At 44.6% G+C, this 14424-nt stretch overlaps 1 protein-coding gene across 1 annotated transcript in view; it reads right to left on the bottom strand.

Annotated features, from left to right (window-relative positions):
• Positions 1–14424, bottom strand: part of LOC143986704 (uncharacterized) — a 439164-nt gene that overhangs the window by 87200 nt on the left and 337540 nt on the right. The window contains exon 8 of the mRNA XM_077485112.1: positions 1107–1223. Within this exon, the coding sequence (XP_077341238.1) occupies positions 1107–1223 (117 nt within the window). The remainder of the gene's footprint in view (positions 1–1106; positions 1224–14424) is intronic.

A 14424-nucleotide genomic window follows, 5' to 3' on the forward strand; every position in this document is an offset into this window, starting at 1 on the left:
TATAGTTTTTATTTTTCACATGATATACTGAGCACTTTGGAGAAGGAGGAATCACTTGGAGTGTACAGGATATTTGACCTTACACAAGATTCACACCGAATATTGGAGGATATGTAAATTTTAAAGTGATAATTGACTATACTTGTAAGTAGGGTCAAATAAATCAGATGAGAGCACAACTTTATTGGGAATAAGCACAGGGAGGAAGAATATCACAGACTGCAGTTTAAGGAGATTCTGTATTGACCATTGTATTTGAAGGGCTATGTTTTTTTTTGTTTTTTGTTTTTGTCAATGCCTGCCCCCTTCCCTCCCTACTAACAAATCACTTTGAGCATTCAATGACATTAAAAAAAGAAAAGTGTCTTAAGAAAGATACAAATGTTTTTTAAAACGAACCCCTTTCTAAAAATTCCTTCTGCACTTATGTCATGAATTTTCTTTCCCACTGCACACTTCTAACAGGTCAGGTCTATGGGAGTATTCAGGTGGGAGGATAAGTATTATAGCCAGGAATTTAAAATAAATCAGCATCATCATGTAAATCTACATTTTGCATTTATAAAAGACACCTTTTAATTGCCATTATTTACAAATCCAAACCTTTCAACTCAGAGTTGCATTTTTTGGATTTGACAAATATACAGCAATATGTTATCATCCAAGTATAATATATATGTACATATTTTGTACACAAATGAACATCAAAGCAGGAAACATTAGGACTTTGTTAATAAGGCAGTGAGAATACCAAAGATAAAGAGTGCCTGCAACTTTTTGCAACCTTTCTTTTTGCCGCTGCACTCTAAAAAGTTTTGCAACTAAGTTTTAGTAGTAAATACAACATAAATCATTAAAGCTAGCAAGTACACTACTTAATTTGTGTCTTGTGGAAATTGATAAAATAACTGCTAAGTGCTGGAGAGAAATAGAGGTTATAAAAGAAATAAAAAGGAAACTGTTACCAGTTAGTAGCATGCAGGTTTAATCTTAAAAAACTGTTGTAGCAGACCTAAAAGAAGCTATGTGCACTATATTGCTATTTATTTTGGACAATTTACTGAAAGCTGATGTTGCGAATCTCATTTCTTGCTCTACTTTCATACCTGGGTAATGCCAAACTTGATGCGAGTTGTAAACTGCAGACAGTGTCTTGTCAACCAATACATTCTCTGGACTGGAACCATTTATATCTGCAATTTCTACAGTGCTGTTCAAATTTTCTATAGACAATGATAAAACAAAATGTTTTACTTGACAAAATAAAGAAGGAAAGAGTGAAAGGAAGATCGAGAAATGAAAAGAATGGGGGACATAAAGAAATAAAATTCAAGGTTGTAAGAAAATAAATGTAAATGAAAGAAAATAAATGTAAGAAAGAAAAGTAAAAGAATGTAAGAGACACGGAACATAAAGGGAGAAACAAATACAAATAAGAGAATGAAATCACATCAGAGACAAGTAACAAAAGAGAAAAATAGAATGCAAGCTAAAAAAATAAAATGTAAGAAAGAAAACCATTTGGAGAGAAAAAGAAAAGTGATGGATGAGAGAAATAAAAAAAGATGTAAATAAAAAATAGGCAAGAAATTTACATTTCTATTCTTTGGATTATAAGGGATATCATTTATAACTTTATAAATATTAACAAGATTTGTTAAAGGGAAGGAGGCAAACTACAGTATAATGACTTTTACTTTTTTTTTTATCACAGATCTTAAAACTGAAGTCTAAAAAATGGATTTAAAGTAGAAAATTTTCAGAAATCAAGACAAATCATTTGCCATATTTACTTTTACAGCAACAAAAAAAGTCATCGCCTGTAAAGGCTACCCATTCTTCAGGAAATACTGTACAGTTCAATGGTCAGTTTATATTACTTCTCACTAGTGATGGGCCAAACACCCCCTGTTCAGTTCACAGCAGAACTCCCGAACAGGGGAAAAGTTCTAACCCTAAAAGGCAAACCCCATTAAAGTCTATGGAAGCTGAACATGGAAAAAAAAAAAAATCAAGAGTGCCAATTTTGAAGGCCTATATGCAAGTAATTGGCCATAAAAGGATATGGATGTCCAGGTACTACCCTGGGGAACATGTATCAATGCAAAAAAAAAGTTTTAAAAACAATCTTTTTTCAGGAGCAGGGATTTTAATGATGCTTAAAGTGCAACAATAAAAATGAAAAAATCATTTAAATATAGTGCCTCGGGGGACCCCTTTGTCTGCCTGTAAAGTAGCACATTTGTAGCATTCATAGAACATTCTACAGCATAAATTACATTTCTAAGGAAAAAAAAAAACAAGTCAAATTGCATTTAAATTGACTCGCGTTTGCAATTGCCATCACCCAGTATTTAAAATTTTTGTTAAAAAAAAATAAAAATAAACGTGGGGTCTCCCCCAAAATCCCTACCATTCCCTTACCTGAGCACACAGCCTGGAAGTTCAGGAAGGGAGGGGCACAAGCCCTCAACATGGGGGGTGCTTTGAGGAGGGGGGTCAAGCTACTTTGGTGCTTTGGGGTGGGAAGACACCCACCCCATGTTCAGTGGCCTGGTATGGTTTAGGAGGGGGGTGGGGGGCACTTGCTGGACCCACCCATTCCTTGCAATTTTTTTTTATTCAGCCATCAGTGGGGAAGCCGGACTCCGCGCCTTAACAACCAGCTTTTACTGCACCATGATTGGACAAGGTTCTGCCCAATCAGGGCACAGAATGCACAGTGCAGCATGAAGTTCATTGCAGGGTGTTCAGCAGGCTGTTCAGCAGGGTGAATGCCCTGCAAATTCGGATGTTCCCCAAATGGGGCGAACAGCCAATGTTTGGCCTGAACTCATGCTCAGGCCGAACTGTTCACCCAACTCTACTCTGCACCAATTTTTCCAAGAGAACATTACAGCTTAGCCATGCACTGAAGCCTGAGTCCAATACAAAAGGGGATACAATTTCTATCCAAGAACAGAAATACACCCTTCTCCATGCACACTAGGTTATCTCCTGAAATTACTAGCCACCTTTCATCTGCCTCAAACTCATATACCCAACTGGCCCTTCAAACCTCTTCTAGCATGCTTACCAATACTCCACTTAAAAACCTGGACCACTAGATTGTGAAAGATTACCACACCATGGGCTTCTAACCCAAAACAGATGCAATAGTTGACTAAATCACTTATGCTCTTTTTAGTGCAAACAAAAAAATGTCTAATTGCTACACCGCCAGATTGTAATTTAATGATATTAAAAAGTATTAGGTTTCCAATCCACAGAGCTATTTTCTGAAAATTCAATGCAATATGGCAACCTGGATAATTCTGTACACCGTTTTACAGAATGCCCTCAGAGGTGTAATTTCCCACTTGTATGATTGGCTCATTTATTTTCCCAGAAGTCTGCAGTTAGGATATAAAGTCAAATTTTCAGCATCCTCTGCAGAAGGAATTTAAATTGAAGAGATATTCCGTAAGCGTTAACAACTTCTAATAGGAAACAGACAATGAAAGATTTCTCATCAGAACACTAAAGTGCATTGACTTATTATAATTAGAGCAATCCTTCCATTCAAAATCGAATTCCAAAGGACATAGTGGAACAAACAGCTGTTTCTTCAGAAGAGGAATCTGTAAGAGTTTGAGAAAATCCCTGTAATGTATATCAATCACCCAGAGAGGATTTTTGTTTCTCAGCAAAGTTTGAGTTACTCTTTAACCTTACCTGGTTGTTCTTTTATTTGAGAGACTCCCTGCAGACAAAAAGCATTTACCCATAGAGTACAGGCTGCAATTATTATTACATATCCCACTGTGTGCTCTCTGCTATTTCTTACCATAGCTGACAGCTGGCTTAACTATTTTACTACTGCCCTGCTTGCCATGTTTCTGAGGAACCCAAAGCATCCATAATCTCCCACAACCTTACACACAAGTGGATTAGATCACCTTCATGTACTCTGAATTGCAACTCTTTAACAAGACCCTACTTATGTGAACATACCATATTATTTGTCGTCCTCCCCCCTTGGAGCTTTTGGACATCCAGAGATATAAATCCCCATGTTCAAAATGAGTAAACAATATGAATGCTTTCTCGTCTGAAACCACGGACATGAGTTTCTTCTGGTATGTGGGATTAGATTGACACTTAAGCCTCGTACACATGATTGGACTTCCCGATGGGAAACGTTCGATGACAGGCTGTTGGCGGTAAATCCGACCGTGAGTATGCTCCATCAGACAACTGTTGTCGGATTTTTCATGGATGAATGTTGGTGAGCATGTTTTCTAATTTTCTGCAAACAAATGTTTAATTTCCTGACTGTGTGTACACCCGCCCATCAGACAAAAGTCCAAAGTACAAATACGCATGCTTGGAAGCAAGGACGAGCCAGAAGCAGTCGGTCTTGTAAATTAGCATTCGTAATAGAGAATTAACATTGGTGACGTGGCAAATTTTGAAATCTTGAAATGCAGCGCATATTTTCTTCTTCTTTAATGGGATAATAATGAAGCTGCTTTGCTGGTGATACTGATGAAGTTATTGCAAACAAATTTTCAAAAGCTTTTTTTTCTAGTAATATGAAGATTATTATTATGCTTTTTTTTTACGTTCATATTTGTTGGCCAACAATTGTTTTACATTTATATCTAAATGTCTTTATACACATTTATACTGTACATTTGTGGGCTAGTGATTAACATAGTTCATTATTAATTCTGCTGATCATTCCCTGGTAAATTCCTCCAAACAGGGTGCACCTTAGTCCAACAAGTTGCACTCTACTTGTAGGTGGCCATTCCTTATGGGTTAAATATACACTCATAATGATATGACCTTTACTATGTGCATATTAATGGTTACCTATGATATACACTGCAATTCATGTTTTTCTCATGAACCTATTTGTCTTGGCTGTAGATATAACCCTGTGCTTTAGGGGCTCCCATATGCTCAATATGTATAGTATTTGTTAACCACCTGCAGGTGGTGAATGATATGGTGCTACTGAACTTATCTATACCCTCAAATTCTCTGCACCTTATATACACTCCATTTGGTTACTTCACTACAGATTCCTAGGGTCACGATCCCTATAACCTCATCCGGTGCTAGACCTTTCATTCATTTTTGGACATGTGTTGTCCAGCACCACTAGTTTGGTAATTATAAAACTAAGTAACTAGTAGAGGTCTCCCAGCAATAGTTACCTCTTGTGGCTTTTAGGCCCATCCAAACTATTTGGATTGGCCAACATCTTACAAAAGATATTTTTATTCTCCTCCATTGCCTGATAAATGTTAAACTACAAATTTCCCTCCTCATACTACTTTCTTACACTGGAGACTATATAACTATGTATATGACCTTGCCAGAGAAGCTTAGCTGAAGGCATGGCTGGTTTTCATTGCTAAAGCTACTTCACCCCCACCCTAGGATCCACAAGGATTTGTGTGATGCATTGCTTGTAGGTAAACATTTAGAAACTATAGGACTTGCCTGAGGGCCCTGAGAATCCTCTTGGAAGAGTCCTGTCCTGGCTTGTGTATTCAAGCACATTCTCTACCCCAGGTCCCTCATATACTGTATATGCATTCCTTTATGTCTCATTTAGTCCCCCTCTCCCTTCTTTAGCTCATCCCTCCCACCCACCCCCAGATCTTCTTTCCATGGATAATGCCACAATAAACATTTGTTGTTAAAATGTAAACTTCTATACTGTAATGTTATTGGTTTGCTCACTAAATGCTAAGGCCTTAAATTATCCAAATATCAAGTCATAACTGCTTTAGCACTGCCATAAAGAGCATAGACCTCGCTCTTTTCCAAGAAACTAGTTTTGGCCATAAACATCCACCATGCACTACTACACATACAGTAAAATATGGCACCATAGCTCAAACCACCTAGAAAAGTTATATGAAGTCTTTATAAATCATTGTAAAGCAACAGTCGTATCTTCAGAAGTCTACCTTCCTGGTAGGCTTTGGTTTCTTTTTGACTATACTTTTCAATAAGGCTATTAGAGTAGCAAACATATACTTCCTAACACATTTCAAACACCTGTATGCCTTAAACATTTGCAAGACTAAGATAATTGTTCTGAAGACTACATTATCCTTGGCGGAAACTTAAATCTTACTCTAGATCTGTATCTCAGCTCTTTGTCTGTCAAGTTACACATGTCTCCAATATATGGACACGTAAACTAAAATGTGATTAATGCAAACTCATAGGCACACTTTATACCCGCAAGATAAAAACAATTCATGTTTTTCACACCAGTATACAATGCATACAGCAAGGATGACTAGATTTTTGCTTTCCAAACGCTCTTGCTTGCACTCTGATTAATTTTAATCCTAAAAGTTGGTCAGACCACTATCCCACATAGCTTAAAACTAAATGCTTCAACTTAATTTAAAAGGTTGATTCACTAAAGACAATAGGCTGCAAGGGAATTTTCACTTTGAAAATTATTTTTCCCTTAGTATAATGATTGAGGTGACGCTCTGCTGACAAAGTGACGAGCCTATTTTCATTTAGTAAATCAACCCTTATGCCTTCAGCAACATTTTAAACCCCCCCCCCCCCCCCCATTTATTGAAAAATGCATCCTCTGTGGTATTCTCTTTTTCCATGGCTCTTTTCATTCTATTAATTAAAATGGCCAACACACAGCAATTATCTTCCCTCTTCCAAAAACGTAAGGCCTACAATGACAACAAACTTAAAATAGAACTCAAAATCCTTGAACCTTACCTACTGCACAAAGCTAAAATGCTTTGACTGGCCACTGCTAGTCAACACCACTATTAAATGTTGACAAAGACACCTTGTCCTTTTCTCTATTTCAAGCTCTTTAACTCCTTTATCAGACACATTAGGTGTGAATTACAGCCCATTATTTACTTCAGGGAGAAGATTATTGAATTGTACAATCATTTCTACATTGGGAATATATCCAACTATCCTAAACTTGCTATGTTAGCCATGTAATGCTTTCCTTCCTTTTGTGATAGATGTACATTGCTAAATCTTCATAGATATTGCATACCTTTTGGGATTTCTGCTTTATCATTTATATTGGCATTTTATCAATAGTATTACATGCGGATTAGTACAAAACTGCCATCTGGTCCAAACCGGTGAATCATTTGGATTCATTTTGAACCGTTTGAATTACCAGGTAGTGTCAATATGTCATTAACTTTGGAATTCGAACAATGTGTGGGAGGCAATAATTTTACAATTTTGTGTGCCACATCCAAAACTATAGACCAGACTCTTGGAATACCCCTATTAGTGGACTTTTAAGGCACATACAGTAAATATCAATTTTTTTTTAAAGATTCAAACACGGCATCCAGCACTAAAATGTGAGGGACATGTGCTGGATGCCGTGACGGATGGGTGGATACTTTGGGAACATTGCATTGAGGACCATTCACTTTGCCCCAGTGTCTCTCCCGGGTTGGGAACATTTCAGCTCCAACTTCCCATCAGGGCTGGGGGTTTTGTCTCTCTTTGACATCCTGCTGGTCCTTTGGCCTTTTCTATCGGAGTGACCACATTGGAATGCCTCAAGGGGGTAAAACAACCATCGGCAACACCCACCCTGGTTCCCTGTCGTGTTTTTAATCAAAAACTTGATGGAATGTCTATTCAACAAACTGCCTTGAATATATTATTTCTTACAATTGTACATATCCCCCGAAGGAGGAGATTTAGTCTCTCCGAAACGCGTAGGGTATTTCAAGTAACTTATATATGTACAGACTACCAGTGTATTAATGCATTCCTTGTTTTTTGTATTTTTTTAATTTTTTCAATAAAAAAAACTGATTGAAACTTTAAAAAATTTTGATATTTACTGTACATGCCTTAAAAGTCCACCATTAGGGGTATTCCAAGAGTCTTAACTTTGGAATTATGCTTTTTTTTTTCATCATACGGATTCTGTTTTTAAATTATTTTATGGGGTACATTTTCCTATTTTGTGTATTCCTATAAAATTGTTTTATCTCAATATAGCAGTCTAGCTGTTTGTGGAGTTTTCTGTATTCTTTAATTCCTTTATTTACTTTTCAAGATGAGGCAGTTTTACAGTCAGAGAAGATGACAATGATTAAAATAAAAACAGAGACAGGAAATGAATACAGTTTGGTGTAATAACAGCATTATCAAATATCAAATATCAAATCCCCCAGTCGTGCACTCAGTAAAAAACATAGGCGGTTACGGCTGTATATCATGGCCAACCGTGCACCACTCTGGGGGGGACTATCTGACTGTTGCCCTGGTAACCTTCTGTTGCCAGTAAAGTCACCAGGACCATACTGTAAGAGACTCACTTACACCTGCCAGGGAGGGTCGTCTCCCAACCAGCTAAGTCCAGCCGCGTGGCACAACTGATGAGTTATAGAAAGTAGGATATTCAAATTATCTGAGTAGACCGGCCCAGTGCTGGGAGCGGATTAGGAAAAAAAGGACAAAGGGAGTGGAAAGGCAGGATGGGGGGGATGGGAGAGAGAACAGAGAAGGGGAGTGGTGGTGCCTCCCGACCAGAGAGCGATTCACGCTACAGGGACTAATCAGGCAAAGCAACCTCGCGGAGGTAAGCTTCCGTGTAGATGTATTGTTGCCATGGTCGCCATGTCTCCCGGAAGGCCTCCTCCCCTCCGTGCAGGGTGGCAGTAAGATCTTCCATGTTTCTTATGTCATTCACCTTGGCAAACCACAGGGATTTAGTTGGCGGAATCTCCGATCTCCAGCGCAAGGGGATGCATGCCTTGGCGGCATTGAAAAGATGGATGGTAAGAGAGGCTTTATATTTCTTAATGGGTCGCTTAGAGAGGTGCAGTAGACAGGCCGCGGGGTCTCCCTCCAGGGTAACACCAGTCAGGTGCTCGATCGTGCGTGCCACCTCCGTCCAGTAGGGTTCGATTTTGGGGCAGTCCCAGAAAATGTGCAGCATCGTTCCCTCCTCCACATTACAACGCCAACAGAGACTGGGGACCCGTGGGAAGAAACAATGCAGAGAGGTGGGCACGCTATACCATTGGGTCAAGATTTTATAACAGGATTCCTGGACCCTGGTGGCAATAGAGGACTTCTGGGCAAAGTAAAGGATCTTCTCCCTCTGTGAGTCACTAAATTGGACACCTAGGTCCGCCTCCCATTTAGAAAGGAAGGGGGGGATGAACCCTTCTGCTGGTGAGATCAGGGAGGAGTAGAGCAGAGATAGACAGTGGCGGATCGGTTCTCTGCGGTGGCAAATGCGTTCCAGCTCTGTGAGTGGACGCGATATGCCGGGCGTCCTCGCACACCGGCGCAGGAAGTTACGTAGTTGGAGACCGCTCCAGAAGTCCAACGGGGGGTCTAAAGCGGACACTCCCGCTTCTTTTGCAAGTTGGCCGTCCGGACCCAGAAAGTCGTGGAGATGAAACCGCCCTGCTGCTGCCAAACGCCCAAGAATGGGGTTCAGCCTGCCAGGTGGAAAGTCTGGATTACCCAAAATTGGCACCATGGGGGAAGGCGTCGGGGAAACTGAGGAGCGTCGGAGGGCATCCCTGACTACCCGTATGGTACTGCCTAGCGTAGGATGGTCATTGAGGCCCTTCGGCAGCGAGGTAGCGATCCACGGCCAGCTCCTGGCCATTCCCTCAGAGTCCTCCATTTCCATCGCCACCCACTGTTTGGCCCCCGCGTGGCAATACCAGTCGACGACTCTAGTAAGGTGGGCTGCCCTGTAGTACGCCTTAATGTCTGGGAGACCGACTCCTCCCCTATGCTTAGCCATATGGAGGATTTGCAGTCTGATACGTGGTTTTTGATGTGACCAAATGAAGTCGCGGAACAGCGAGTCGACTCGCTTGAAGAAAGACGGGGGGAGACGGATGGGGAGGGCTTGTAGTAGATATAGTATCCTAGGCAATGCGGTCATCTTAATGGCATTGCAGCGGCCGAACCAAGTTAAAGTAAGTGAGTGCCATTGGTGGAGATCGGTTTTGAGACAGAGAAGGAGTGGGGCAAAGTTTGCCTGGTATAAGTTAGAGGGGTCTGCACTAATGTCGACACCCAAGTAAGGAATAGTATTAACCGCCCAGCGTAGCTGGTAGGCCGAGCGCAAGCGGCCGACAATGGCCTTGTCCACTGCAATGTTCAGGAGTGATGATTTGGTCAGATTGATTGAGAACATAGAAAGGGCTCCGTATTGCTGCAGGGACTGAAGGAGGTTGGGGAGTGAATTTAGAGGGTCTGTTAGGAAAAAAATCAAATCATCCGCAAAGGCGGCCACCTTGTGGGACCCAGAGGGTTTGTGAAAACCTGTAATACCTGGATTTTCCCGTATCCTGCACAGGAGGGGCTCCAGAGAGAGTATGAAAATCAGCGGAGACAGGGGGCAACCCTGCCGTGTGCCGTTACGGATGTTGAAGAAACCGGACCTCGTTTCATTCACTTTGACCGCAGCCGTGGGATGGGAGTAGAGGGAAAGGATCCAACCAAGCATCGAGGGGCGGAGACCGATGTGTTCCAGGGTGGCCTGTATAAAGGACCAGTCCACGCGGTCAAAAGCCTTCTCCGCGTCGGTGGACAGCAGGAGAAGGGGTCGTGCAGAGGACCTGGCCGCGTGGATTAGGTTCACCACCCGAATGGTGTTATCCCGGGGTTCCCGGTGTGGGACGAAACCCGCTTGGTCCCTATGAATTAGACCCGGTATATGGGGGAGCAGCCTATTGGCCAGTATCTTGGCAAACAATTTAAGGTCGGTGTTCAGGAGGGCTATCGGGCGGTAGCTCCCACACTGCAGTGGATCCTTCCCCTCCTTAGGGATGAGGAATATGTAGGCTCGCAGAGTGTCCATCGGGAAGGAGTTACCTTCCGTAATCGAGTTGAGGGCCGAGACCAAAGGTTGGGAAAGCGTCTCAAAAAAGGTTTTATAATAAGTTGGGGTGAAACCGTCGGGGCCCTTCTTTGGCTTCGAGCTTGCCAGCGCTGCCCCCAACTCCGCAGTCGTTATGGGTTCCTCCAGTTCCTCCTGGACCACAGCCGGGAGTGAGGGCATGCCGGACGTGGCTACATAGGACCGTGGGGTGAACCCACCAGTGGAGTCGGGAGCATCCGAATGTGGCCTGTCCAAATTGTAGAGGCCTTCATAAAATGATCGGAACTCCGCCGCTATGTCAATTGATGTGGTCGCTTTTTGGCCAGTGGATGTCAGGATATGAGAAATGTAAGTTTTGGTGCGGGGGCCTCGCAGTGCCCTAGCCAGCATTGTACCGGGTTTATTGCTGAATTCATACATCGAACGGTGAGCCCATGCCAGTTTTCGCTTTGTTTTATGGATCATAATTGAGCGAAGCTCTTCGCGTGCTTTGAGAAGTTCCTGATGAGTAGACCGCGCAAGACTGGCTTTGTGAACGCATTCTAAGGAGCGGATCTGGGCAAGTAGTTCATCCGCACAACATGTCCTCTCCCGCTTAAGGCGGGCCCCTATCTGGATTAGGGTGCCCCTTACCACCGTCTTGTGGGCCTCCCACACCATCAGAGGGTTGGCAACTGAGGCTACGTTTACAGAGAAGTACTCCTGCAGCGAGGCCAACACCTCAGCACGGGTCTCCTCCGATTGCAACAAGGCCTCATTCAGTCTCCACGATGGGGGGGTCTGAGTCACAGGGCCCACCTGAAGTGTCAGATGGATCGGCGCATGGTCCGAGAAGGAAATGACATCGATGGCAGTCGAAACCACCGTAGGTAAGTCTTTGTGCGACAGCAGTAGGTAGTCCAATCTCATGTAAGAATGGTGGACTTGGGAGAAATAGGAATAGTCTCGGTCCTGAGGATGTAGTAGACGCCAGGGGTCCACCAGGCATAAGGTATGGAGATCCGCTTTCATCCGCTTAAGACAAGCGTATGAGAGATGGGAGGCGCCGTGTGAAGCATCCATTGAAGGGTCCATTGTAAAATTGAGGTCACCCCCAAAGACGAGCATACCCTCTGAAAACTCCAGCAGCTGGGGTACCAGCTTCCGCAAAAATTGCGGATGGTCGACGTTAGGGAAATAGACATTGGCGAAGGTGACCTGCACATCGAACACCCTCCCCTTGAGGAGGAGGAAGCGGCCCTGGGAGTCCACCCGCTGCGCCTCAAAAACCCACGGTACCAACTTGGCCAGGAGGATGCTGACCCCCTTGGACTTGGAGATAGGTGATATGCTGTGGTATGCCGTCGGGAAGGCCCCGTTCGTCAATTTAGGGATACGCTCACCATGGAAGTGCGTTTCCTGCAAGAAGGCAACGTGAGTTCTACCTTTGCGCAAGTCAGCCAGGAGCTGCGAGCGTTTTTTCCGGGACGTTGAGGCCACACGCATTGAGGGAGGTGACCTTCAGGAGACCCATAATGCCTTCTGATGAGGCAGCGACCGCTATGTGTCAAGCAGAGAGAATGGCAATTCCTTGCCAAGGACCTCACCGAGAGGCACCACCACCTGGGGGGAAGGGGTAAAGGTAGAGGGGGAAGGGGAGAGAGGTAAGGAGGGAGAGGTAAGAGGGGAGAGGGGGGGTGGGGAAAACTGGTTTCCAAGTGCGATAACTCAATAGACCCCCGATAAGCACTGGTAGTGCCCAAACGGGGGGCTGCCCTAATTGGGGGTGGACAACGTAACAAGTGTAGCTTAAAACTTAACAATGATATAACAGGAAAATATAAACAAAAGAATCATCGTGTCAGGAGATGCACAGGACGAGAGCAACGAGAACCATGTGAAAGAAAAAAGACATTTGAGCCAACATTCTATCCAACTTTACAAATTAAATGAACCGTGTTGACTGAGATCCGACGCCCGTGCGGCGGACGAGTAGGCCAGGCATCCGCAGCTGCCCACTACCAATGCAACGGGGAGGACCTCCCCGAAAAACCTACATCAGCCAGCGAAGCAGGCCCAAAGCCCCCCGCCCCACCCCCCAGGCGTCAGGGCCAGGGCACGGCCCCCGCAGGAAAGTCAACACTCGCTGTATGCAAGAAAGCTATATGGTTATGGATGCAGTAACAGAACTAGATATAAAGATATAACACATTTAGTCAACCCGCTAAAGGCCCATCCGCCCGACCGGCCCCACCACCCCCCACCGCGGGGAGGTCAGCGCCTTAAGCCCCGTGTGGGGGGGGAGGAGCAGGGTCCAGCGGACACACCCGAGACCAAGATGATGGGTCTCCCCACCGCACAGGCAGGCACGGACATCTGAACAGGGGCCACATAACAATAAGTATAGCCCAGAGTACGGGGCCCGTCCGCCCCCAGCCCACATGACAAATCGCCCATCTCCTGTCAGGGAGAGATACAGGCCGAGAGAGGACGGGGGGCCTAATCATGCGAAACAGCACCGGCCTAGTTAAAACGAAAAACATAAAAGAAAGAGAAAAACACACAGCTCCCCCAGCAGAGATCACATTGGGTCAGAGATTCCGCCTCAACCCAAGGCATGGTGGAACAGACAGTCAGGAGAGTCTAGGTAGGTGGGGTCCCGAGATATGGCCGGGATGTTGCGGGGGGGCCACAAAATGGGGGATATGGCAAAGTCTTACCAGTCCGAGGAGTGGGCACCACGGTCAAGCCTCAGAGGTTGTTGGATGCGGCCTGGTGGCCTCGCGATTCGGTGCACGGGAACGAGACAGTCGGACCCGTTGTTGCCTGGGCAGAGGTGGGCCAGAGGTTTCTTGTGAGAGTAGGTAGTCAAACCAATTCGGGACAGTGATAGCCGCCTTGTCGATGAAGCTAAACAGATCAGGCAGTTGGTCAGGCGAATAGAGATGGAACTCCGCAACTTGCTTCCGAACGATCAAATGGAAGGGATGACCCCACCGGTACGTGGCCTCAGCTTCCCGTATCAGACCATCTCCCTACGGGATCCCTCTGAGAGGCCACTCATATCCCCTGCACTCTCAGTGTGCGGCTGTGAGTCCGTGACCGGGATGGCTGGGGACTGTATAGGCGAGTGTGTCCTGGGTATGAGAGGGGGGAAATCCTCCTCCATCGCTGCGGCCCCCGCTAGTGCGCCCTTCTTACTTGAGGTTACAGCACTCATCCGAGGAACTCGTGGCAGCGCCATCTTGGTCCACGCGGCCGGCGAGGAGACCGGGTCCTGCCGCAGGAAATAATGCGTGATCTCGGGTCCCCTCCGATCCTCAGTGGCCAGCGGGTGTTTACGGTCCCCTGGCATGTGAAACCGGCTCGTCTGCGAGTGCGCTACGGGAGGCTCTCCGCTCGGTCCTGTGCAGAGCTCCTGTCTGTGCTTCCTCACGATGCCATAGCTAAGCCAGGCCCCCGAGTTTTCTGTATTCTATTGAATCTAGACGATAAGGAAAGTTTTTTTTTTTTTTTTTTTTAACCACTTCAATACAGGGCACTTTTGCCCCCTTCCTTCCCAG

This window comes from Lithobates pipiens, unplaced genomic scaffold (assembly GCF_037356315.1).
Source record: "Lithobates pipiens isolate NorthernLeopardFrog02 unplaced genomic scaffold, aLitPip1_a1.2 Scaffold_18, whole genome shotgun sequence".
NCBI lineage: Eukaryota > Metazoa > Chordata > Amphibia > Anura > Ranidae > Lithobates > Lithobates pipiens.